Source organism: Mytilus edulis, chromosome 13 (genome assembly GCF_963676685.1).
Source record: "Mytilus edulis chromosome 13, xbMytEdul2.2, whole genome shotgun sequence".
Taxonomy (NCBI): domain Eukaryota; kingdom Metazoa; phylum Mollusca; class Bivalvia; order Mytilida; family Mytilidae; genus Mytilus; species Mytilus edulis.
Window position 1 is genome coordinate 52,810,548 of NC_092356.1, and position 27,358 is coordinate 52,837,905.

General features: G+C 33.6%; 2 protein-coding genes across 2 annotated transcripts in view; one reads left to right on the forward strand and one right to left on the reverse strand.

Moving 5' to 3' along the window:
* Positions 1–27,358, forward strand: part of LOC139501381 (protein mono-ADP-ribosyltransferase PARP12-like) — a 275,921-nt gene that overhangs the window by 225,456 nt on the left and 23,107 nt on the right. The window lies entirely within an intron of this gene.
* On the reverse strand, positions 7,779–23,928 carry LOC139501384 (uncharacterized). Its single transcript, XM_071290429.1, has 3 exons — positions 23,656–23,928; positions 9,906–10,281; positions 7,779–8,476 (listed from the first exon to the last, which is right to left on the reverse strand). The coding sequence occupies exons 1-3, from the start codon at positions 23,824–23,826 to the stop codon at positions 7,959–7,961; spliced, it is 1,065 nt and encodes a 354-aa protein (XP_071146530.1). The 5' UTR covers positions 23,827–23,928; the 3' UTR covers positions 7,779–7,958.

Consider the following 27,358-nt stretch of genomic DNA (forward strand, 5'->3'; position numbering starts at 1 on the left):
GTATGACCACTAAGATAGTAAATATTTCAGAAAAAGTAGACAGAATAAAGAGAGTCTCTGTATATTATAGTAGAATAATCGTAGTTTACAGGTGGATAAACGCGAAAACATAATTGTCTCTAAGGAGGTATAATAGCTGCCATTTTGAATATTTCATGAGATCAGACTCTGCTTCTAAACATTGGTTCTTCTCAAGTACATTGGCCAACCCGAAGATAATGAGGAAGGAACAGAGCGAGGGGATATTCATTCTAAAATTATCGATATTGAGTTTATTGAGTAGTATTATAAAATAAACCATGTGTATATATATATGACAAATCAAAATGGAAGTGCAATGTAAACCAGTCAGCTATGCTTGTCAAACTTTATGAATAATAGAAACATATGCTAAGCAGGAAACAAAAACAAACAAAAAGCGACTCCAGAAAGCAAAACTAAGCTACATCTTGAGGTTTGTATATGTTAGCGGCTATAAGTGAAATTAGGCATTAAGCTTAAATCCTAGGCAATAAGCTAACGTCTAGGCATTAAGCTATTGCCTGAAATTTCCAGACCAGAAATCTGATGATGATTATTCATCCTATGCCGAACATAATCTTCGGCAATAAGTAAACTTTGGAATGTATGCATATTTGGTGATTTATTCTTGATATAAAGTCGTTTCTTAATTATATTTCTAATATAACATGCATGCATATACACTTATTGACAGATCTTCAAATTAAGTAAGTTAATTTAGTAAGTTTAGCAGTTAAGAAACAATTAACTCATACTTTTTTCGTGTTTTTGTGGTGTTATAAAATATTAAAAAAAGAATTAAAAAAGTGATTGTATCCAATTAAAAAAGGAGGAAGATTCAGTAGAATAATTATAATATTTATTTGAAAAGTTGTAGACTTCACTAGTCGGGCTGGTTTGAACTGGTCAAAAGTAAAAATATTAAGATATGATTTTTTGCTCACACCATTTTCCAATTGTTGTTATTAGATAGGTAAATTTTCTTTGTTAACGGTTCCACAATTTGTTATAATGAAATGATTTTAACACAAATACCTATCAAGTTTTCATATTTTGATGCCTCACATACGATAGTGGAGGGGCATTATGTTTTCTGGTGTGTGCGTCCGTTCGTTCGTTCGTCCATCCATTTGTCCATTCGTCCGTCTGTACCGCTTCAGGTTTAAGTTTTGGTCAAGATAGGTTTTGATGATGTTGAAGTCCAATCAACTTGAAACTAAGTACGCATTTTCCCCATGATATGATCTTTCTAATTTTAATGACAAATTAATATTATGGCTCTAATTTCACGGTCCACTGAACATGTAAAATGATAGGGCGAGTGGGACATCCGTGTACTATAGACACATTTTTGTTAAATTATTGTTTTATGCGTTTGAATATAAATAATATACTTTGTTAGTGATTTTATTTCCGGTCTCTTGTGGACAGTTGTCTCTTTGGCAATTATACTAAATCTTCTTTTTTATATTCCGTGTACTATATAGACTCATTTTTGTTAAATTATTATTTTATGCGTTTTAATATAAATAATATACTTTGTTAGTGATTTTATTTCCGGTCTCTTGTGGACAGTTGTCTCTTTGGCAATTATACCAAATCTTCTTTTTTATATTTAGGATGAAACTGGGCTCTGTAGTTTCGCATCGGTAAATTTGTTTTTTTTTCTTTTGCTCATATTCAAACGTAACTATGTTAATTGCAGTAATAAAATAAAACAGTTGAAATACTCAGTATTTATATGAAAGATGCACGAGATTACAATTAGCTTGTTCGATTCTAATATATAAATCGTAGTTATATTTTTTTACTTATGTTTTGTTTCAAAGATTTTAAATGGACAATTATAATATCAAAACTATTTATTACACTTAATTTAAAAATAAAAGTTATTTTTAGATAATTTGTCGGTTTTTTAAATTAAAGGTGTTGGTTAAATTTGATACAATATTTCAATTTTTACATTTGATATTTTCTTTTACGCCAATACCATGAATACTAAGTTAGGACAGCGGTTAGGACATCCTAGCAAAGACATTCTCAGATAGCTTCGATGTGCATGCTAATGCATGTCGTAAGTCGGTCCTAACTTTATCATAATTTCTGTCCTAAGAATATTTTAAAGGACCGATCTTATGACAGTTTCGTTAATCATTTTTATTGAAATGAATAAATGTCTTTTATTTACTCGCATTTATATTTTAGGCATTTAGCTTAATGCCTGCACACATTTTTCAGGATTTAGGCTTAAATCCTAGGATTTAAGACTAATGCCTTACATCATTTATGCAATATACTTACTGCCTTGGCGTTAGCTTATTGTCTAGGATTTAAACTTAATGCCTATTCTCACTTATTGCCGCTAACATATACATACTGTCGTCCTTGAAAGATGATAGTGTAATTTTTATAAGACAAGCTCTGAGACTCTCTTTATATTGCTTTAGTCAATTTAATATCCTTTTAACGGATTCTTGTATACCAAACCAAAATACGGTAAAGGAAACGTCTATATAAAACCCTGATTTGTGTTATTGCTTTTTTTGGTGTTAAATGCCACAGTGACTTTCATCACAACTGCCATGGCTTTTTCATTGCGGACAGTTTTTTTTATCAGTAAAAAAAAATCAAACAAATGGTAGCATCAGCAATTGATCTGTAGTCGTTGGGATGCTGTCTCATTGAGGGAAACTCACATTTCCTTTTCTCCGTTCAGTGTGCACATATCGTTTGCATATTTTTGTCGCTAGGTTGCTGTTTCATTGACATTTATCCCATTGTCTCTTTGTTGCACACTATATATTTTTCAAACATACAGTTAAAGATGTTATTTCAAAGTGAGAAAATGTAGAAGACAGGATCAGAAGACTTTATAGAACCCAGAAGAAATTATATATATTTTTTTCTTTCAAAAACGACCTCTTTGGTCACTCGTATATTGGTTGTCTATAAATATAGTTCCTGTCAGTTTTATAAATGTAAACTATACGTACTGTGTCTTTTAGGCGAAAATTTGTAGCTCAAAATTATTAGTTATGTTATGTTATTTGTTTGAAAGTGATGTGTATCATCATTTCTTTAAATTTTACTTTTTCAGATGGCATTGTGGGATGAAGTGTCAAAAATGTATGAAAGGCAAATCTGTCTACTTAATCAGCGTAAAAATCGTAGTTTTAAAAATACGACTTTTCCAATGTGTCTTCCCATGACTTTATATTTCATGTCATTTAGCATTTCATAATAAGTAAGCACACAAGTTTGTGTTGTTGAATTTGGAGGTAAACCGTTTCAAAAAATTGTCGGCATACTTATTGGAACGAACTGTGTCCCTCTTGATGACCTCTTTTTATTTTCATATGAGTCTGAGTTCCGTCAGACACCTGTCAAAAACAAAAGGATTAAAGTATCCAGGTCATTTTATTTCACATTCAGATATATTGATGATGCCCTTTCCATTAACAATCCAAACTTTTCCGATTGGGTTCCATTAATACATCCTCCAAGAACTAGATACCAAAGACTTATTTTTACCTAGAATTTGAAACACACGGTCATCTCTACACAAGAATCAATGACAAAAGAGACGATTTTAATTTTGAAATTGTCATTTTCCCCTTCATTAGTAGCAATATACCAACTTCACCTGCATATTTGATATACTTTTCCCAACTTATTTCGGTATTCAAGAGCTTGCAGCTGCTTCCCATACTTTGTAAAACGTCACCAGTGTCTCAACAGAAAGTTGATGAACCAGGAATATGTCAAAGAACATCTTATCCCTCTTCTTAACGTTTATCAGAAGATACCAAAAACTTGTTAATGAATAGTCCTTATATCAACTTCACAAATAATACACGATGGTCTTGTAGTATAAATTTTGGGTACTGACGTTGCTTATCATCATAATAACGTGTTATATTGTTCTTGTATTTAACACAATGTTTGTTTAAATATTACTGTTACTGTTGAGTGTATTTTGTGATATCCATTTGACGTGACTCGGTACTTATACATCCGTCATTGTGTTATTGTGCTATGGTAAATTTTTGTGTATTTTTGTTTTTCATTTTGGCTTATGGGCTTTGCCTATATGTCTTTATTACATGCATATTTTTGTTTTTTGTTTTGTTTTATAGTAATTAAGATAATAACTCATTGTTGACTGTTGTATCCTTATTTTAACATTGTTACCTATTATGTCAGTTTCTTTTGTTCACACATCGTTGTCAATATAATGGAATTGTATGCGACTGTCGTACATTGGAAAGGTTTAGCTAGCTATAAAACCAGATTTAATCCACCATTTTCTACATAGGGAAATGCCTGTACCAAGAATATTGCAGTTGTTATCCATTTGTTTTATGTGTTTGAGCTTTTGAGTTTGCAATTTGATAAGAGACTTTCCGTTTTGAATTTCCTCGGAGTTTGGTATTTTTGTGATTTTACTTTCAGAAACTTGAAACTGACAGACGTCCCCTATTAGTAGTCTGAGATTGATACATATGTCACATGACCGCCATTTAAGGTATGGCTATATGGGATCTAGGTTTAGATGGTGGATGTTTTTAAAATTCATATTCTTGTATACTTGATTAAAAAAAATTGTTTATATTTTTGTCATTTGATTTTTATGGATAGTTTTATAACACATAGACATTGATATCACTTTTTGATAATTTTATATAAAGAGAGTCTCAGAGCTTGTCTTATTAAAATTACACTATCTTTCAAGGACAACAGTATGTATATGTTAGCGGCAATAAGTGAAAATAGGCATTAAGATTAAATCCTAGGCAATAAGCTAACGCATGAAAAATGTGTGCAGGCACTAAGCTTAATGCCTAAAATATGAATGCGAGTAAATAAAAGACATTTATTCATTTCAATAAAAGTGATTATCGAAGTCATATTAAGATCGGTCCTTTAAGATATTTTTAGGACAGAAATTATGATAAAGTTAGGACCGACTTACGACTTGCATTATCATGCACATCGAAGCTATCTGAGGATTGTCTTTGCTATAGGATGTCCTAACCGCTGTCCTAATTTAGTATTGGTGTAAAAGAAAATATCAAATGTAAAAATTGAAATATTGTATCAAATTTAACCAACAACTTTAATTTTAAAAAAAACCAATATATTATTAAAAAATAATTTAATATTTTTAAATTAAGTGTAATAAATAGTTTTGATATTATAATTGTCCATTTAAACTCTTTGAAACAAAACATAAGTAAAAAAATATAACTACGATTTATATATAAGAATTGAACAAGCTAATTGTAATCTCGTGCATCTTTCATATAAATACTGAGTACTTCAACTGTTTTATTTTATTACTGCAATTAACATACGTTTGAATATGAGCAAAAGAAAAAAACATAATTTACCGATGCAAAACTACAGAGCCTAGTTTCATCCTAAATATAAAAAAGAAGATTTGGTATAATTGCCAAAGAGACAACTGTCCACAAGAGACCGGAAATAAAATCACTAACAAAATATATCATTCATATTCAAACGCATAAAATAATAATTGAACAAAAATGTGTCTATGGTACACGGATGTCCCACTCGCCCTATCATTTTACATGTTCAGTGGACCGTGCAATTAGAGCCATAATATTAATTTGGCATTAAAATTAGAAAGATCATATAATGGGGAAAATGCGTACTTAGTTTCAAGTTGATTTGACTTCAACTTCATCAAAACCTACCTTGACCAAAACTTCAACCTGAAGCGGTAAAGACGAACGAATGGACAAATGGACGGACGGACAGACGGACAGACGGACGGACGGACGAACGAACGAACGAACGGACGCACACACCAGAAAACATAATGCCCCTCCATTATCGTAGGTGGGGCATCAAAATATGAAAACTTGATAGGTATTTGTGTTAAAATCATTTTGTTATAACAAATTGTAGAACCGTTAACAAAGAAAATTTACCTATCCAATAAGGAAAATTGGAAAATGGTGTGAACAAAAAATCATATCTTAATATTTTTACTTTTGACCAGTTCAAACCAGCCCGACTAGTGAAGTCTACAACTTTTCAAATAATTATTATAATTATTCTATTGAATCTTCCTCCTTTTTTAATTGGATACAATCACTTCTTTAATTCTTTTTTAATATTTTATAATACCACAAAAACACGAAAAAAGTATGAGTTAATTCTGTTTTTAACTGCTAAAATTACTAAATTAACTTACTTAATTTGAAGATCTGTCAATGACTGTATATTCATACATGTAATATTAGAAATATAATTAAGAAACGACTTTATATCAAGAATAAATCACCAAATATGCATACTATCCAGAGTTTACTTATTGCCGAAGATTATGTTAGGCAATAGGATTAATAATCATCATCAGATTTCAGGTCTGGAAATTTCAGACAATAACCTAATGCCTAGACGTTAGCTTATTGCCTAGGATTTAAGCTTAATGCCTAATTTCACTTATTGCCGCTAACATATACAAACTTCAAGATGTTACTTGGTTTTGCTTTCTGGAGTCGCTTTTTGTTTGTTTTTTGTTTCCTGCTTAGCATACGTTTCTATTATTTATAAAGTTTTACAAGCTGACTGATTTACATTGCTCTTCCATTTTGATTTGTCTATATACAAATGGTTTATTTTATAATGCTACTCAATAAACTCAATATCGATAATTTTAGACTGAATATCCTCTCGCTCTGTTCCTTCCTCATTATCTTCGTGTTGGCCAATGTACTTGAGAAGAACAAATGTTTAGAAGCAGAGTCTGATCTCATGAAATATTCAAAATGGCAGATGGAGAATTCTAATGGTAGACATAACAGTCTAACACCACAAAAATGTCAATGTAAACCAAAAGGTATATTCATCCTTATTTGTAATCTTGTTTTTTGCTCATCAGCTAGAATAATATGGGAACCATATATTTTTTTAGGAATAAACACCTGGTTTTCTTTCCAGAACAACATTTTATATAATTTAAAAGCAACACAGCATGGGTACGCACATATTCCACTCATGGTGTATTCTTTGAAGGCAGATAGTCCTCATTTTCAGGATTTAACATATGATTGATAAGATCAACAATTGATTTGTGAATTATGAAATAAATATTTTAGCTGTATAATATATATGCCATGTTCATTGTTGAATGTTGGTTGTATGTTCGCCTCTTAAGCTAGTTGCTTTCCGGGCATCCATTTATGTTGGTCATTGGTGGATAGTTATCTCATATATAAAAATAAGAAGATGTGGTATGATTGCCAATGAAACAGCTCTCCAGAACAGACCAAATGACTCAGAATTTAACAACTATAGGTCACAGTATGGCCTTTAAAAATGAGCAATGTCAATACTGTAATTCAGTTAACTCATTGGCAATCATACCATATCTCCTTTTATAATTAAACTTTAGCTTCATTTTGTTGTCTCAACCAGCCTTTAAGGCATAGACTCGCCTAGTTTTCTTTTCAACATAAAGCAAAGTAAACTATCTATCTACATGATTGGAATGGAAAATATCCGTACTTGCATGTTTAGTGCTAAAATAGTGTATTTAGAATGAACCTCAATTCTTATCTCTCAAACAGATTGGAGATTTTAAAACCTACCTCGGCTTCAAACCACTTCTAGAGAGGTTAGTTACACTTTAACCCTGGAGCTCTTTTTGATTGCCAATATAAAATAGATGTTGATAACTTTGATGATACAGATTGTGTAGCAATTAACCCAAATATTAAGATAGAACTGTTCTTTCAAAATCAATTGATATTTTGTAAGTAAAAAAGGCGATACATAGATTCAAGTGATGGATTGAGTACTTCACCACTACCTTTGAAATTGCAATATTTTGATTTCCTGTTTATTGATTATTTCACCTTTCAGAAAAAGGATTATCATAATGATAATGTTTTATTCATGATTTGAAGCTAGTCACAGGAACACATATTAATAAGATGATTACAACCATATTGACATGCATCTTCACAATACTTGTCCATACCAGGTATGGTCTCATACCCACCAATTGCTCTACACGTGGCCTTCGGTATACAGCTACACTGGCATAGATCGGGAGAACATGCAGCATGTTGATAGCCACAGTAGGTATTACACCACCGTTCATAGCCTATACCAGCAAAAACACCAACTCCAATACAATCAATTATTTCGTCTGCTTCACATGAAGTCACATGACCGGAAGAGGGAGTTGTTGTTGTAGACGGCACTTTAGTCGTCGGTTTGCTTGTAGACGGAGCCGATGTGGTTGTTGGTTTAGTCGTTGTTTGTTTTTTTGTGGTTGTAAGTGGTCTCTGGGTTGTTGATTTTGTGGTGGTGGTTGGTGGCCTGGAAGTAACTGGTGTTGGATTGATAGGATTAGAATCATCGTCAATGGCTACATCAGCACAGTTGATAAAAGTTTCCTGTGGTCCATTGTAATTATTTCCTGCAAATTAAATATTTCGTTTAAAACCACCACACGAGTCCATTTCCTTAATTACTTTTAAAAAGAAACAATGACAGTTAGTTGAAGCTATGGACACATGTAAGTATAGTACTTTTAATAAATAATCTATTTTATTTAGTTTAACAGTCAATTATGGTCTATTTGAGAAAGGTTTATTTGTGAATACTCATGATCAAATGGTATCCCATTGGTAGGAAATCTAACTTTATGGACAATAATTCTTTGACAAAATGCAAAATTTGTAATATCACATGTAAAATCGGTTTTGAATCTTAAATATCAAACGATTTGCGTCTTGCAGATATATGTTATTAGATTTAGAACTTTGCTAGGTGGGAAATTGAAGATAAACGACCATCAAAACAAAATTGAGGCCTGTAAATATTAATCAAAAACAATAAATTGGTATTTTCATTTTGATGCAACTGAAAGAAAACATCACTAACATTTGTTTTATAACGATGTTACAATGTTAAGTAAGTGAAATAACAAAATTTTTGACTGCATTCTTGGTAAAGACACTATCGTAAGGGTTCAGCGGTTAATAAAAAAACCTACTGTTCAATTCAACTAAATGATTTGTGATTTGCAAAACTTCAATCATAATTGACATAGCTTTTATATTTAGTAATGAGCTTTTGATAAAAGGCACACAAGATAAAAAAATATCAGGAAAAAACAAAATCTTAAAAGGACTTGTATATATACTATTACTATATTATCTTTTGTCCTTAGATTTAACAGAATTATACAATAACGGGTTTTGTTTAATTTCATTTGGTTGTGGACCATGCTTGAGTATTACGAACATGCAATCTAATTAAAAACCAATCTCTCATCGCTCCCGTTTTCTGATATGTCGCGTGGGAGATCTAACGAAACCGACTTTGAGGTCACATGTGAGAGAACTAGAAGTTATGAATTTATAATGATATGCAAATGAGTTGACAACCTATCAATTAGCCAATCAAAAAAGTTTATGAATTCTTTTGACTGACGATTTCTTCGTAAATAAAATGAGTTACATCCCTTTACCTTACGATAAACTTTCAAGATCGTCGAAGACTCATTTTCATTCGTCGAAAAAGACACACCTACGAGGTCACTCACATTTGACCTCAAAGCGGGTTTCATTAGATCTCCCATGCGACATATCAGAAAATGGGAGCGATGAGAGATAGGTTTTTAATTAGATTGAAGAACATGTAAATTAAGAAACAAGGATCATGTCTTAAAAATACCACCAAAGGATATGCATGTATGCTCTTGAAAGCATATTAAAAGGACATGTATATGCTGATGAAAACACATAAAAAGGACATTAAAAAACGAAAGATTGTTTCCCCATAAAATTATCAATTAGGAATTATATTTTGTTACTTATATTTCTATTTTGACTTATTTGTACCTGCAGTATAATGCCATTGCAGTACGCACTGTTCACATGTCATATCCGCCGGAAGTGCCAGTTTGACGTAATGTGATCCTATAACACTGCCAGGTTCGTACCGAGTTACACCAGGTTGTCCTGCTAGCTCTAAGACATGTTGGTCTAAACATTCCTGTGAGACTTGAGTGGTAATATCGTTATTGGGACAAATTTTAAACACGAAAGATCCAAGATGGTTGGCTGTCAGCTGAATCTCGACTTCGATGTCTTGACCTTTCTCGTATCTTCTGGCAATAAAACCTGTAGCGTATATTCCACCGGCCTCATTTTTACGCTCGCCGTCATATGGATCGCCACATGTGCCACATTTACCGTCGTTTTGATAATATTGTCTCTGAAAATATAAATTCAATCTTATCAATTCACGAGTACTTGAAATGGTTTAAGAATCTGGAAACTTGCAAATAAAAGAATAATCTGGAACCTATATTTCAAATAAAAGAACAATCTGGAACCTATATTTCAAATAAAAGAATAATCTGGAATCTATATTTCAAATAAAAGAATAATCTGGAAATTTACAACTATTGTAAATAAGGAAGCTTCCATTTGATTTTTATGGGGGAGGGAGCAGGGTGGAATTGAAAATAAACAGCTGCGTCATTTGTGCATGATACACCAATCATCTTGTGTGTAAGTTTTATGCCGGCAATAATCATAAATGGTTTCTGAGATACAGCGCGACATCTGAATCCCCTTTTTTATTTACAAAAAAATCAATATCTCTTAAATAAAGTTTTGAATCAAAATAAAAAAGTATACAAATTTTTAGATTAATATAACAAAGAAATGTGTCAAGTTTTAAGCAATAATCATAAAACGTTTTTGAGATACGGCGCGACATGTAAAAAAAACCACACTCCTGTTTTATAAGTACCAAAGTCCCGTAACTAGAAAAGTTTTAATCTTATTTTCACCAAAAGATGTACAGATCGTTTGTCCATTATAAGAAACAACTATATTAAGTTTCATGAAATTAGGATAAGCCGTTCTCAAGTTGCGGTGCAACATGTTTACGCCGGACAGACAAACGGACAGACGACATTTGTATACCATAATACATCCCGTCAATTTTTTTACGGGCGAATAAAAGAGCAGGACCAGGAGTAACAGTTGAAACAAAACAAGTCCAACTGCGAGCTACTGCTCACTAATGATACCCCCGCCGAAATATTTCGGTAAACAGGAAGTTGTTGAGTGATGAATCTGAAAACACACCACACGGTATAGCTGACTTATAAATCCTGAAACCCAATTTCCGAAATCCTTGTATACTAGTTCCCAAGGAAGATGTGACGAAAGTTTTCCACGTGGCTATCATGTGTAAAATGATATATCAAATGTTTTGGTAAATAGGAAGTTGTTGAGTCAGTGATGAATCTGAAAACGCACTTATATAAACCCTGAAACTAAATTTCAGAAATCCTGGTAGTGTAATTCCCTAAAAGAATAATCTTTAAACATTTCCTAATGAAAGAATAATCTGGAAACAATTTCAAATGAAATTTTAAATATTTCAATTCAAAACGTTTCTTATTTTGTATGTTGTTCAGTTTTTCCCTAGAATTCTTCACATTTTTTTACGGAAGGCTGGTTGATTGTGGCACAGTTTTAAATCTGTGTTACTGATGTCCACAGTAGCAATGCACTTGTTGTAACCACAAATCACCAAATGCAATGGTGTCTATACTGAAACGAGACCTTCAGTGCAAACTATATATTAAGATAGATACGACATAATTGCCATTTAAACAACTTTCCAAAGGAGTTAAACAAGCTATAAGACATTGTTCGGTACGGCCTTTAATTATGAGCAAAACCAATACTATAAATATATGTCATCAGTTGAACACGATTCGTTTAATCTTGCTTTATGTTGGGGTTCCTATTGTTCATTGTTCACATTTTATAGACCCATGTTTGTCTTTTTTGCGTTTCTGTTAAGCTATAGAGCTGTCTGTTGTTTTTTTTTTTTACTTAAACATGAATTTTTATTTTAGTTTGATTTAAATTACATTTTTTTTTCTTTTTTGTGTCTGGAAAGTGTTTGGAAAAAGCGTAAGTGTTTATGATATAAGTTACGCCAAAAATCTAATGCAAATTATACTGCAGCTATACATTTTTTGTATATATACATTCGGCAATCCTCGGTAGAATCCGCTACTCTCCTACGTTAGATGAGGGTACGGAATCGGCCGAGTTGAGACGAATGTGAAATATAGTAACAAAGTGATATTTCGTACAATGTCGATTTCATGCCACATTCTCTCAACTATTGTGTAGCCATTTCAGAAAAGAAAAAAAAATCCAAAACGAGTATTTATATATAAGGTCAGTGTCCGAAACATGTAATGTAATATATATAGGGGGTTGAATCCGCGTTTCCGGAAATACTGTTCAGTCCGTATATGATTTTGTTATATACATGTATGTAATCGTAATCACATGTACTGTCTCTTTTTCATTTTGCAAGTGCCATTAAAGGACGTAATTTTATTAGCTGTTAATGTTTTGCCTCTCGCACCCCCATACAGGATCATTACATGGCGGAGGACCCGAAATATAACTTCATTCAAAGGACTTTATTTGTGTAAACCTGAACTGAAATGAACTGAAATTTTTTTTCCCATAATTTTCACTGAAGTGGGAAAACCACGTGGGTGGTCAAATTTTTGTATGTGTGTCCGAATTATTAGAAATAACATTTTCATTTATTAACAATATATTAAGTGTACTTTACATTTTCCTATGAGTTTATCGAAGGTGAATAAGCAAATTCGGAACCTCGAACCAAGGTTGAATTCCTTAGGAAATTTAGGGAAAATTCCTGTTATACTCTCTGACAGCAAGGGGATATATCTACAGGAGGTCGTTAATTCACAAAGACACCCCGAGAATAAACTTTATTTTTGGTGTAGGCGTGGTGTGGGTGTTGAAGAACAATATAGGTGGCTTAAAGACAATCTAGCAACCAAAATTCAAGAACTTGACTCTAACCACATTACACTCTACATTTGGCTCGGGACCTGTGATCTCACAGAGAAAAAGGGAAAATTCATTGATTTAAGATCGGAGGATTTCACGACCGTACGACACGTGTGTCAAACATATAAACAGATATATGACTATTTGAAAGATTATCCTACAATTTCACTGGTATTTCTCGAAATCCCATATTATTCCATCTACTTGTGGAACGAGCGTCACGACCACGCTTCTCCAGAAAAATTTCGAACACAGGATAAAAAACTTGAACATCAAATTACAGAAGTGAATAAATATATTTCACAGATAAATACACTTTTTCATAAAAACTCTCCATTATTTGGTCTTGACTTGGAACGGAACAGAAAACATAGAGAGCGTTCCCAGGCATCATATAATTTAAATTACGCACTTTATATCGATGGAGTTCATCCTATACCAGAATTAGCCAGGTTATGGGTTATAAGAATCGCCTTGCGTCTGCCTGCTGACTGTCAATAAGTTTCTACATTTCCAGTTTTCGTGATTCAGATACGTGAGATTGATCTCATTATCTGGTATGTTACTATTGAATAAATAATAAACTTTGTGTGTTTAAATTGTGTTTAGTATGCAGATTATGATTTTCTTCAAGTTGCCTTATGAATCCCAGTTTTCTGTACGTGAGATTCATCTCATTACAGGCGTATTATTTAACATGCACATTTAATTTTTTTTTATCTGTACGTGAGATTTATCTCATTACGGTGTTGGTTTTTTTTCTTCGTTGATGTCGGCGCCGAAATATAGCAATTTAAATGATATGAGCGATGGTGAGTCTACTTTAAGTTTACACTCATTAGTTGAAACGGACGACGAATTTACCGACGATTCACTTTTAAGTTCATATTTATTGGCACCGACTAGGCCTTCTCAAAACCAAGAATTAGATCAAAGTTTGCATTTATTAGCCCCGACTAGGCCCTCTCAAACCAACACATTAGATCGTTCTATGCCAATTTTAACACCACAAATAAGTTTGGTTAACAGATTGCATCAAAATAATTTGACTTATAACACAAGTGCATGTTACACTACAAGTACGCCTAGATTAGAACATACAAGTATACCTAGAATAGTACATACAGCTGTCATGGAAAAATTAGCTCCGTGTAGGAAATTCGGGGGATATCCCCATGAAAATGGACTTGTTTTCTTGCGTGAATTTGACTCTTTTGCTACACTACATAATATCATGCCTTATGAAAACCAAAGGCGAATAGCAGCTTTTCATCTCCAGTTAACGGACCCAGCCCTCACGTGGTTTAACTCATTAACATCCAATGACAAAAGCTCCTGGGAAAAACTTATTGAACTGTTTAAGAGAAAATATGTTAATCTCGATTGGCAAAGTCCAACAATCATGCTAGAAAATGAGGTTTTTGAACACATAAAGTTGTCACCGGGTCAAGCACTCGAAGATTTTTACTGCCAGCTTGTAGAAAAAGCTCAATTATTACACAAAGCTGATCATGATATTCTCACCAAATTCATCAAGGGTCTTCCCGAAAAGTTAGCTTTATTTGTAAGGGCAGGTAACCACAAAGACAGTAATAGTGCACTATCAGCTGCCAAAATGGGCGAAGCATACGGGTACAGGTTACATGATGAAATATCTGTTTCTGCCATCAAACAACAAATTACACCTAAAGCTGTTGTTGCCGAACAAAACCCGTCAGTCGTACATGAACTGAAATCACAAATTCAAGATTTGACAAGTGCAATACAAAAACTTTCAGCTCAATCAGAACAGCCCAGACAGCAACCTCAAAATCGCAGGCAAAATTATCAAAATTTCCGTCAGTCTGATTACCCTAAAGAACAGCGGGATTACAATTTGAACAGGCTGCCCGAAAATCGTCCACCCTTTTATTGTCACGCTTGTAAAGGGCCACAACATTTTAGGCGCGATTGTATGTGGGATGGTGAAGGTCAGGCTAACCCAAGTTCACAATGTCAGCTCTGTAGTCAGTATGGGCATTCAGCGTCACACTGTTTACGTTTTTCAAGCCAACAGGGAAACCGTCAGAACCCGGGGGACACTGGGCACGCTCCCTCGGGCGACCACCCTTAAGTGCCAGAAGGCGTAGTCGCTCTCCTAGTAGACAACACAACGTACATGTACAATCTTGTAATTATACTTGTGACAATAATGAATCTGACTCATATGATAGTACTTGTTCTGAAATAGAAGGAGAGGAGTCATCTCGCCCCAAATTTTTATATATGCCAGTTACTATAGACAATATAGAGATAGCCGCACTTATAGATAGTGGAAGTTCCATAAATGTAATATCACAACAACTTTTTAATTCGTTGCCAGAATATTACCGTAATTCTTTTAAAAGTGCAAACGAAAAGATACTTTTGGCAAATAATGCGTCAATAAATATTGTTGGTACAGCACGTATAAAGATCAAAGTTCCGACTGGCAAACATTGGTTACATGTGTACATACTATCTCAAACCTCGAATCCGTTGATTTTAGGTACCAATTATTTATTTACTAACAAGATAGTGCTTGATTTTGGTAAATTGTATATAAATACTAAGACTGTGAAGGTTAAGTGTCAAAAACGAATTTCTGTCCCTGCAAATTCAGAATTTTTTATTTGGAGTAAACTTGGAAAGAATGTATTATACGGTACGCAGGTCATATGTACTAGTAGTGACTATATGAACAAAATAGGTTTATTAACAGCTAAGGCTGTAGTGTCAGTTGATCAGAAAAACTCAGTGCCGGTAAAACTAATGAACGTTACTAATGAACCTATCGCAATTCAAAGAGGGAAAGTTTTAGCAATTTTTAAGGTATTAGATACTGATTATTCAATCACGTCATTAGAAAAGGACAATGATAAAATACAAAGTGTGCAAAATGTACAGTTATGTCATAAAACGGAGAATGAAAGTGATGATAGCAAATTTTTATCTTACTTTGATATACCTAGTCACTTGTCCGATACTGAAAAATCAAAACTTAGTCAGTGTTTGCAGTCAAATAAATGTTTGTTTGTAACGGATGAAAATCCAGATTTAGGATACACAGACATTGTTCATCATAACATAAGCATGAAATCCGACTTTAAACCTAAAAACCAAAGACCTTATAGACTTCCGCCTGATAAAAAAGAGGCCTTACGTGAACACCTTGATGAACTCCTTCGTCAAAATATAATAGCGCCAGTCAGTGAAACTGAGGATGTTCCAATAATCAGTCCTATTGTTTTGGTTTCAAAACAAGATCGAAACAAGAAACAACAAGAAAATTCACAAAAGAGCAGTGCTAAGTACAGATTTTGTTGCGACTTTCGCTATTTAAACTCCCAAGTTCAAGATTTTTCGTATTTTATTCCTGATCTGACCGAACTAACTGAATCATTTTCTGGGAAAAGTCCAAATTATCTGGCTTCAATCGACTTAAGCTCAGGATTTTTCCAAATGCCTGTAGATAAAGACAGCCAAAAGTACACTGCGTTCAATACATGTTTTGGAACTTTCAAATTTCGTAGACTTCCAATGGGGTTAAGTTCTGCGCCTTCATCATTTCAGTTATTGATGGATAAAATTCTTCAGGGATTGACATTTAAAGTGTGCTTATATTACTTGGATGATATTCTTATAGCATCAGAAACTTTTGAACAACATATCGATGACTTGAACACTGTTTTCGGCCGCTTGAAAGAAGCCGGTCTTAAACTAGGACCCAAGAAATGTAGCTTTGCACAGCAGTCATGCGTTTTTCTGGGGCATTTAATTTCCAGCAAAGGCATTCAGCCCCCACCGGAAAGGTTGCAAGCGATCAAGGATTATCCCTCTCCAAAATCTGTTAAAGAACTACGCCGTGTCGTCGGTCTACTAAATTGGTTTAGAAAATACATTCCAAATTTTAGCTCAGAAATAGAACCAATGACAAAATTACTTAGGAAAAATATGAAATTTCGGTGGGCTGCGGTGCAAGAAAATGCCTTTCAAAAACTGAAAAATTTGCTTTTAAATTCACCAGTTCTTGCATTTCCAAATTACAATATACCATTTCATTTGGCGGTTGATACATCCAGTAAGGGCATAGGATACGTTCTTTACCAGATTCATACTGATGAACATGAGGAGGACATGATCAGAGTGGTCCGTTTTGGTTCCAAATCATTAAGTCGTTGGCAAAAATCTTATGGCCCCACCAAACTTGAATTACTTGGAATGGTGACTGCAATTCTTGATTGTTCTATATACTTGCGTGGGCGTAGATTTATCGTTGAATGCGATCACCAGGCTTTAAAGCCTTTGTTTCAAAAACAGCTGAAGGGAGCAATTTATGAGCGCTGGATCGCCATACTCCAACAATATAATTTTGATCTTCGCTATAAACCAGCAAGGGATATGCAGGTTGCCGATGCCCTATCGCGTATTCCGCGGCAGGAGATTTCAGATGGATTTATTAGTCCTGATATTGAAGACCCATACTTCCCGTATAAGGAGGAAATAGTAGGTGATATAAACATTGAAGGTGGATACAAATTTCCATCATTTAGACATTCGGATTCTAGTGAAAACGACCAGATAAACAATATTCGAGTTGATTTAACATCAAATTTCAATTCATTAAATCCGGATCATCAACACAAACCCGACTTACAAACGACAGCAGAATATGATGCCGATACGGAAGATGATGTTCCTTGCAAACAAAACAAACTAAAACGCAAAATTATTTCAAAGAGAAAATTACTTTCCATTCCCAATTTGAAAATAAATCCGTCCGAAAATAAGCCAGTTTCAGTAAACAACACGGATATAGAGAGTGTTTCCGACAATGATATGAAACAAAATAGTGAAATACAAAATCCGACAACTACCGTAGATACCGATATAAGCGTACCATCAACAGATCGTAGTAGCGATGATCAATCAACTGTTTTAAATGAACATGATTCGGATATTTTCAATCTTACAACGGATGTGAATACGGATCAGGATAACCAAATGAGACGTCAAGTTGAAATGATAGATCTGTTCGAGAAATCTGACTTTAGTGTAGAAAGTTTAAGCAATCTACAACGGAAAGATTCAGACTACGGAAAATTTGTTTCGTACTTCGATAAGGGAGAACTGCCGAAATCACAAAAAGAGGCCCGAAAACTACTTTTGCAATCGCCTGATTTTATGTTGATAAACGGATTACTCTTTCATTCTCGAATTGCAAAATCAAAGCGCGCTAAAAATCTAAAAAATTACCAACTAGTTTTACCAGCAGTTGTAGTGAAAACCGTTATTTCTATGTATCATGACTCATCTCTTGGCGGACACGGCGGAATCCAACATACAATTGACTTAATAAAGGAAAAATATTTCTTTTTAAAATTGGCGCAGAAAATTTCTGACTACATAAAAAGTTGTCCGGCATGTCAAAGAAGGAAATTGACAAAAATCAACACTAAGGCCGGAATTGTCGCATACCGTACGCCAGATTCGCCGTTTCAAGTGTGGCAAATCGACATTTTTGGACCAATAAATCCAATATCTCCAACAGGAAATCAATATGTTTGCACGGCAATTGACCTTTTTAGTAAGTTTGTATTTGCCGAGGCTATTCCTACCGCCGATACTATTACAGTGTCTGAATTTTTATTCAGGATGGTTTCGCAGTTTGGTGTATTTGATACTATAATCAGCGATCAAGGCTCCGAATTCATCAGTAAATGTTTCAAAGAAGTTTGCCGGTTACTAGACATAAATCATGAGTACACCCCGAGTTTTGCACATCACTGTCTGGGTGCGTGCGAACGTTCGCATAGAACTTTAGCCGAACGCATGACTCCATACATTGCAGATGGTAAGAACTGGCAAGATGTATTACCTTGTATTCTTTTCTCAATGAACAATATCGTTAACGCCAGTCTAGGATATTCTCCATTTGAGATAGTTTACGGCAGGAGGCCTAATTTTCCATTAACCGGACATTTTAGACAGGATATAAACACGCTTCCAAACGATTGTCATGAATATGTTAAAAATTTTTGCACAAGATTAGAAATAATTCGATCAGAAGTGAAAGAACATGCATTAACTTCTCAAATAAAAATGGTAGATCGTGTAAATGACAGTTTGAACCCTCTACAGTACGCCGAACATGATTATGTTTATCTCAGCAAAAATCCTACAGGACAGGGACAAAAACTGAAATACCGTTATGCTGGTCCATATATAATTCATAAAATTCACAGTCCTCATATGGTAGTTTTGAAGGACCCAGATTCACAAAAATGCCTTCCGAATCCTATTCACATAAATCGGATAAAACCGGCGTACGTGCGTCAACCAAATCCTGCACAATACTTCATGGATCAAGTTAAAACAAAAATACATGTAAATACAACCACGGACAAAAATACTGCATCGGACTTCTCTGAAACAAGTGAACTATCGAATACGACAGTGTCACATTCTGAAATAAATGACAATGATTCAAATGATACAGAGAACGACACAGGAAAAATTTTGATGAATAACAATTCAAACAATGCGACAGACGAACAAATAAAAAAGTGCAAAGGGAAAAGTATTCAGTCCCCAATCCGGAAATCAACCCGATTAAAAAAGAAACCAGCTCGTTTTGAAGATGAAAGTTTTACCGATCTAGGAGACAAAACTGTTTCGAGTGATGAAAATCGTTTTTACAAAGTTAAACGAATACTTGCTAGGAAAATTGTGGACGGAACAATGAGTTATTTAGTTCATTTTATTGGAGAACCGGCTCAAAATGCCCGTTGGCTAAAGGAGTCCGATTTTGACAAGAAAACCCGTGATTTAATAAACAACCGACCACCTCCACAAATTCTTTAAGTCGTTTTGTGTCCGTGAGGTTTACCTCATGATACACCGTTTTTTAATGTTTTATTCAGACGTGAGCGTTTAATTTTATAGAATGCTCATATTGTACATATTTGTTGTAAAATTCAAGACAATTGCCAATGCTTGACGAGGATGTTTATTTTGAACCTTTTTGTCCGTGAGATTTATCTCATGACAATTTATTAATCTGTGTACAGCGATGTTTTTCTTGAACTTATTGTCCGTGAGATTTATCTCATGACAATGCCCTTTGATGATGGTACAACGACTTTTTCTGGCGAACTTTTCATGTTTTTGTCCGTGGGAATTATCTCATGACAATCCGTTACTATGATGTCAGATGAAATTCAGTACAGAGCGGAGCCCTATTTCAATGTTATTCAATACGAACTTTTTTTTAAATATACGGACATTAGTTTGTTTGCATATATAATATACATGTACATGGAAACTGATTATTAACTGCTTAAGATTTTTTTTGCATATGTTGATATTACTTATCTTTTTGAAATACTTGAACAATTCGTATTATGTATGTTTAATTTGCTTGATTTTTTCTATTATTCTGAGGAAAATAATGAACGATTGTTGATATTGCGTATACATGACATTATGCTAAACACATTTTTATACATGTAGATTTTTATTTCAATTTCATTCACATGAGTATCAAGTTTGAATTATCTAGTCATTAATATTTGATTTATTTAATTTTGTAACATAATAGCAGAAAGTTGGTACTGCGTTTTCAGATTTGTAATTCAATAATTATTTTCTATGAGAAATGCCGATTTTTGTATGTTTATATTGAACATCGATCTTTACTATTTTTGAAATATGTTGATGAGATCGTATGAATATGGTTCATTTTGTATTTAGTGGATTTTTAAGGAAACACGATAGTGATATACAGTTTCATTAGCAAACAAATTAAGGAAAATGTAGAGAGAATGTTTTTTTTGTTGTGTTTTTTTTTGCATGGTATAAAGACGGAAATCTGTAGTTTACGTCCAGTTTTGGAACTTTTATGAGGAGTATATTATCTAGGATCTATGTTAGTGATATCGAGATAATTTCATAAATAAACCCCGTGAATTGTATCTTTCTGATATGTTTTATTTGTTAGCAATTTTATATTTTTTATGAGAGTGTGTGTGCGTAAATGGGTTTGGTGCACCATGATTCTGTGAGAGATTGTTGATATATTTTTTTGAAACTTGCAACTTATGAAATGGGATCATTATAGGACATTTTCACAATATTGTAAGAGTTAGGGGCTCTGTTGAATTTATTACTCAATGATACATGTATCACGAAACAACTTCGGATCTATAAAAATATATTTAACTACTAACTTTCAAAAGTTGAGATTTCGCAACGTCAGATAATTGTAATTTTTCATGCTGTGTTTTGAGATGGTATATGAGTTGGTGCATATATATTGTAAAGCGAATTCAACCCTGAGCAAAATTTACATTTTTCTTTTGTCAGGGGGATGTAATATATATAGGGGGTTGAATCCGCGTTTCCGGAAATACTGTTCAGTCCGTATATGATTTTGTTATATACATGTATGTAATCGTAATCACATGTACTGTCTCTTTTTCATTTTGCAAGTGCCATTAAAGGACGTAATTTTATTAGCTGTTAATGTTTTGCCTCTCGCACCCCCATACAGGATCATTACAGTAAATAGTGTTGTATTCGGCACGAAACAGTTAAGGAAGGGCTCGACAGACCTCGCCTTTTCCAAGTATTTTAGACTCATAAAAAAAACAGGTGACATTAACCTGACATTCACATTGCGTGCAGTACTGATGATTTTCTTAAAAGTAAGGACCACCGTGAATAGTAATAAAAAAAGGGTCGTTTAATATTACGATATAATTGTTTTATGCCTAAAGCATGTCAGTTTAAACATATTGAGTTATAGTAGATTTGGAAACAAGTTTTGCAACTATATTAATCCCTTTCCACTTTGTGGGTGCGAGTGCTGCCTTGAAATCTACAAGGGTGTCTTTAACGTGCAATAGATATGGCTTTCTCTTAACACGGGTCAGCCATTTATCTTCCCTTCCTACGGACTAGCATGTTGAATGTTCTGTATTAAGTATTTTGTGTTATCAATTCGAATATTTTCTTAAACTACAATATTTCATGCGTCAAACTATACATTCCGTTTTTTTATAGATACAATTACCTATTATTCAAAAATATTTATTTACAACGGTTAGTTTGCAGAAACCTCAAACAATGCTTTGAATAAAATCAGCACTTTTTTTTAATTCTAGGGTTTGTGGTTACCGTTGAAAAGGACAAAAGCAATTGAAATGTTTATGTGAAACGCTTCACGAAAATCTATGGTGCATGTGTTGCTATGAAAACAAACTGGCAGGAGAGAAAATGCAAATTGTCATTCAGAAAAAAAAGAAACATGATAAATAAAGGCAACAGTAGTATACCACTGTTCGAAACTCATAAATCGATTGAGAAAAAAACAAATACGGGTTACAAACTGAAACTGCGGGAAACGCATCAAATATAAGAGGAGAACAACGACATAACACACACAGAAACGAAATCTTATATAACAATGGCCATTTTCCTGACTTGGTACAAGACATTTTAAGAAAAAAAATGGTGGGTTGAACCTGTTTTTTTGGCATGCCAAACCTCCCGCTTATATGGCAATGTTACATATAAAATTAAAATGACAACATTACATGACAGGACTTAAATACAAATAAATGGGAGAAGACTACAATACAAATAAATGGGAGAACATATATGACAGAGAAACATACGAATAATAGCTAACACAAGGTACCAGGTTTAAAATGTAATACGCCAGACGTGCGTTTCGTCCACACAAGACTAACCAGTGACGCTCAGATGAAAAAAAAGGTCGAAAGCCAAAACACGTACAAGTTGAAGAGCACTGAGGACCAAAAGTTCCAAAACGTTGTGCCCAATACGGCTAGGGTTTACTGTCTGGGATAAGAAAATCCTTATTATTTAGAATAATTCATACTTTTGCAAACAGTAAATTTTATAATATGACTATATTTGGATGGAGGCACTCACATCACATCTTCCTATATCTATATAATAGATATACATGATAAAACTGAAGTGGTGACTTACATCAGAATAAAAACGGATATATTACATAAAACGACCTGAATCAGCAAAAATCAACTTCTATAGTTTTACAACGAACGATTATGTGTTAACACTGAAATGCAGTACACGAATAAATACGTGATATTTGGAATTTGTATTTTTCTCTATTTTTTATACCAGTCATCTAAATATGTTTGTTATACCACGGAGGAATGTCTTGAGTTATATATATAAACATAAGAAAATCCAATTATTTCGTTCACTGAGTCGATTTTTGTAAGGAGGTAACTGTATTGTTAAATAAATAAATTTGGTGTATTTACTGTCTTCTGATTGGCTAAAAGAATTGGCTTTATTTTCAATGTTATCAATTTTTATGGAGACACGTCCACTCTAACGTTGTGTATTCATACGCAAACATCTGTGTACGTTGTTATTAGTATTAATATATATCTTTGAGCATTATTTTTGATAGAAATTTATTTATAATGAATGGCAATAATTCATTTTGAATTTACTGAACCATAAAATTAATTTTTGACTGTTCACATTTAACATAATCCGCTTCGCGGATTATTCAATGTGAAGAGTCAAAAATTAATTTTATGGTTCAATAAATACAAAATAAATAAAAGCCATTCATTAAATAAGCTTGGCCTTCGTAAAACGTAGACTTTACTGTCGGGAAATTATTAATAAAAACACTTACAGACAATCCACCACAAAACAGTCCATGATCACTATAGTTGGGTTCGAAACCCTGTCCTGGATACACTCGCCAAAGACTCGATCTCTGCGGTGGTTCTATCATACGACCATGTCCTGACACACCAATAAGGAGATAACTAATACTAAGTGTAAAACTTATTTCAAAAAACATTTCTTAACTTGACGAATTCCTTACAACATCTAAGTGAATTCTGACGGTGTGACCAATACTGTCATTTAATTTATATGCTGTATGTACATCACCGTGGTGATTTTGAATGCGGTTTGACTTTAAAGAAATTAAAAACAAACATTGATAGTATCTTAAAATACGACACAAATCACTAACTAATTAGATAATGTTACCTGTCAGGGAGATCAATCAGGTGTGTTTTATGAATAGCTATAGTACTTTTTCATTATTCTACGTTTAGTATATATTAATTCGCTACTTAAATATTTACAGATAGCTTTTAATTGTATAGTAGAAATTAATCAAGTTGTTGATACTCAAGTTCGTGACTAAAAAAACTATGACGGGTTTAATATTTGTAGGACCCATATCTAAAGCAAATACTACATGTATTCCATCCTAAAATCATTGAATTGGTAACTACTGCAAATGAGTTGTGTGTCTTATTCTACCAGTGGAGTTAAAGCCAGTATTCCAAGGCTAGTGACTTGGTCCTAGTCATTGTTTGTTCCATAGAAATTTACACATATTTATTTATAGTAGATTGGGAAACAATTTATTGCAACTTATATTAATCCCTTTCCACTTTGTGTGTGCGAGTGTTGTCTTTTAGCGACATAAACCTGCTCTTTTTCGAAACTACAAGGGTGTCTTTTACGTGCAAGAGATATGGCTGTCTCTTAACACGGATCAGCCATTTATCTTCCCTTCCGACGGACTCTCATCGTTTCTCAAGACAATACTCGGAAATGCTGGAGGGCCGAAAATTCAGTCCCGAAATGGGAATCAAACCAGGAACCTTGTATTAGCAGTCCGATGCGGTAACCAAGACTCACCATATTGATAAAGCTTAGTATTTTTCTATATGAATGAGATTTTGAATAAATTATCATATTCATCTGCTCAAAAAGTGTATTCACTATATACGCAACACGTCGTTCGTTTGCATCCACAGCGAACTATAAGCCTGGTACCTTTGATAACTATTTACACTACTGGGTCGATGCCACTGCTGGTGGACGTTTCGTCCCCGAGGGCATCACCAGCCAAGTAGTCAGCACTTCGGTGTTGACATGAATATTTTATATAAGTTTACTGTTTGCAAAAGTATGAATTATTTGAAATACTACGGATTTTCTTATCCAAGGCACAGATTTAACCTTAGCCGTATTTGGCACAACTTTTTGAGAATTCTGTGTCCTCAATCTCTTCAACTTAAAAGTTTGTATTTGCTTTGGCTTTCTAATTATTTTGATCTGAGCGTCACTGATGAGTCTTATGAAGACGAAACGAGCGTCTGGCGTATCAAATTAAAAACTTGGTACCTTTAATAACTATTCACCGTACGGCCTTCAACAATGAACAAAGCCCATACCGCATAGTCAGCTATAAAAGGCCCGAAATGACAATATAAAACAATTCAAACGAGAAAACTAACGGCCTTATTTATATTAAAAAAAAATACGGAAAACAAATATGTAACACATAAACAAACGACAACCACTGAATTACAGGCTCCTGACTTGGGACAGGCACATACATACATAATGTGGCTGGGTTGAACATGTTAGCGGGATCCAATCCCTCCCCTAACCTGGGACAGTGGTATAACTGTACAACATAAGAACGAACTATAAAAATCAGTTGAAAAAGACTCCTCTCATCAGATGGACAAAAATACAAGTGGACGTGACCGGGTACTTGTACATCCCAACAACAAACAGACACTATAGGAACAGATCTGAGAGTACTCGCAGTTAACTGACAGCTAGTTAGAATAGATTACATTTCTTATTTCTACATCTTCAAAATGCATGAAAGTTCTTTGGAAAATTTATAACCATGCAGGTTGCCATGTTGTAAAAATTCGTAAAATTGTGAATTTTACCATTTTCTTCTTTTTATGGCGTGTTTGGTATCAAAAGTCATTATTTCTTATGAGTAATTAAGTTTCACTATTTTTATAATGCAACAAATGCATTTTGTTAGGGAAACAAGATTGTAATCCATTTTTCAAATAATTTTAGAAGGGACATCCATAAGTCGATTTAACGTTACTAGGCCTTGAAATATTTATGGATTAAGATGCCGTGATAATACTTTTAGAAAACAATGGTCATCAATTTAATTTATTTGTCAACACACAAACTTTATATAGTGTGAATAATATCAATTTACACTTGATTTAATCTGCTTTTGATATTTTTTATTGCGTATAAACTATTTGTTAATAAGTACCCTTTTTCTATTTGCATCGGTCAAAATGTTCTATGATCCTGTTTTATAAAAGGTTAATTATTGCCAAGAAATAAGTGTAGAGAAAAGTGAAGAGAACCATGCGACATAACCGTTAGCCCCGCTCTCTATCTGCGAGTAGCGTAGGGTTAATGTAAGTTGCCATGATCACTGAAATGCAGTACACAAATAATATCCGTCATATTTGGAATTTCTTTTTTTCTCTATTTCTATACTAGTATGAGAAAAATATAGAAACAGCTTAATCTATTTATAAAACTACAAAAACAAGAAAATCCAATGATTTTGTCCACTGCGTTGATTTTATTATTACCGTATATTTATCAAGATTTGTGAGTTCTTCTGTGGCCAGTGTACATTATGAAATTTTTAAAATGCAATATCTCCATGTGCGCGCTGAGCGGAGAAAGGAGATGCGAGTTTCAGTTAATGAGACAGCATCATAACGACTACAGATATATTGCTGATGCTACCATTTGTTTGATTTTTTTGTTGTTGTTTTTTTTACTGATAAAAAAACCTGTCCGCAATGAAAAAGCCAGTTGTGATGAAAGTGGCATTTAACACCAAAAAGCAATAACACAAATCAGGGTTTAATAAAGACGTTACCTATACCGTATTTTGGTTTGGTAAACAAGAATCCGTTGAAAGGATATTAAATTGACTAAAGCAATGTTTTATAACAAACACATACATGTTACTATCTTCTTGTATTATGACTGATATATTTATCGCTGGACATAAAGCAGATTCATCCATGATTAAAAGTTCTTCTTGATTGCTTTGTAGGATCTATTCACTGTAGTTTTAAATTAACTAAAGCAATGTTTTGCAACACATACATGTTACTATCTTTTTGAAATGTGACTGATATATTTGTCGCTGGACACGAAGCAGCATCATGTGATAAATCAAAGCACCAAAGGGTGCTATAGGCAGTTTATCAAAAACCCAAAGGCAAACTTGGCCAAGTTCAGATGAATAGTGTAAAGAATTAGTCAAAATATTTATCTCAGGCATTGTTCTCAGCTACATGTGTATTTCTAAAGTATCAAATAACATGAATAATGCTTGTACAGTAATGTTTATGTTATGCAATCCTACCACTTTCAAAAGTTATTTCCAATTTATATTTATAAAGATTCAATGTCTGAGATTATACACATACACTGTCCTATTATAGGGGAGAGTTTTGTGCCAGTTAAGATGTTTAAGCCGCCACATTCTATATGCACCTGTCCATAGTGAGGACCCA

Bases quoted from the DNA above. Each gene is read 5' to 3' on its own strand.
- LOC139501384 (XM_071290429.1), bottom strand. From the start codon at position 23,826: ATGTTTTTTGAAATAAGTTTTACACTTAGTATTAGTTATCTCCTTATT. The intron at 10,282-23,655 runs GTAAGTGTTTTT...TTATATTTTCAG, and splicing joins TGTTTTGTGGTGGATTGTCT to AGACAATATTATCAAAACGA. The intron at 8,477-9,905 runs GTACAAATAAGT...TTTAATTTGCAG, and splicing joins GCAATGGCATTATACTGCAG to GAAATAATTACAATGGACCA.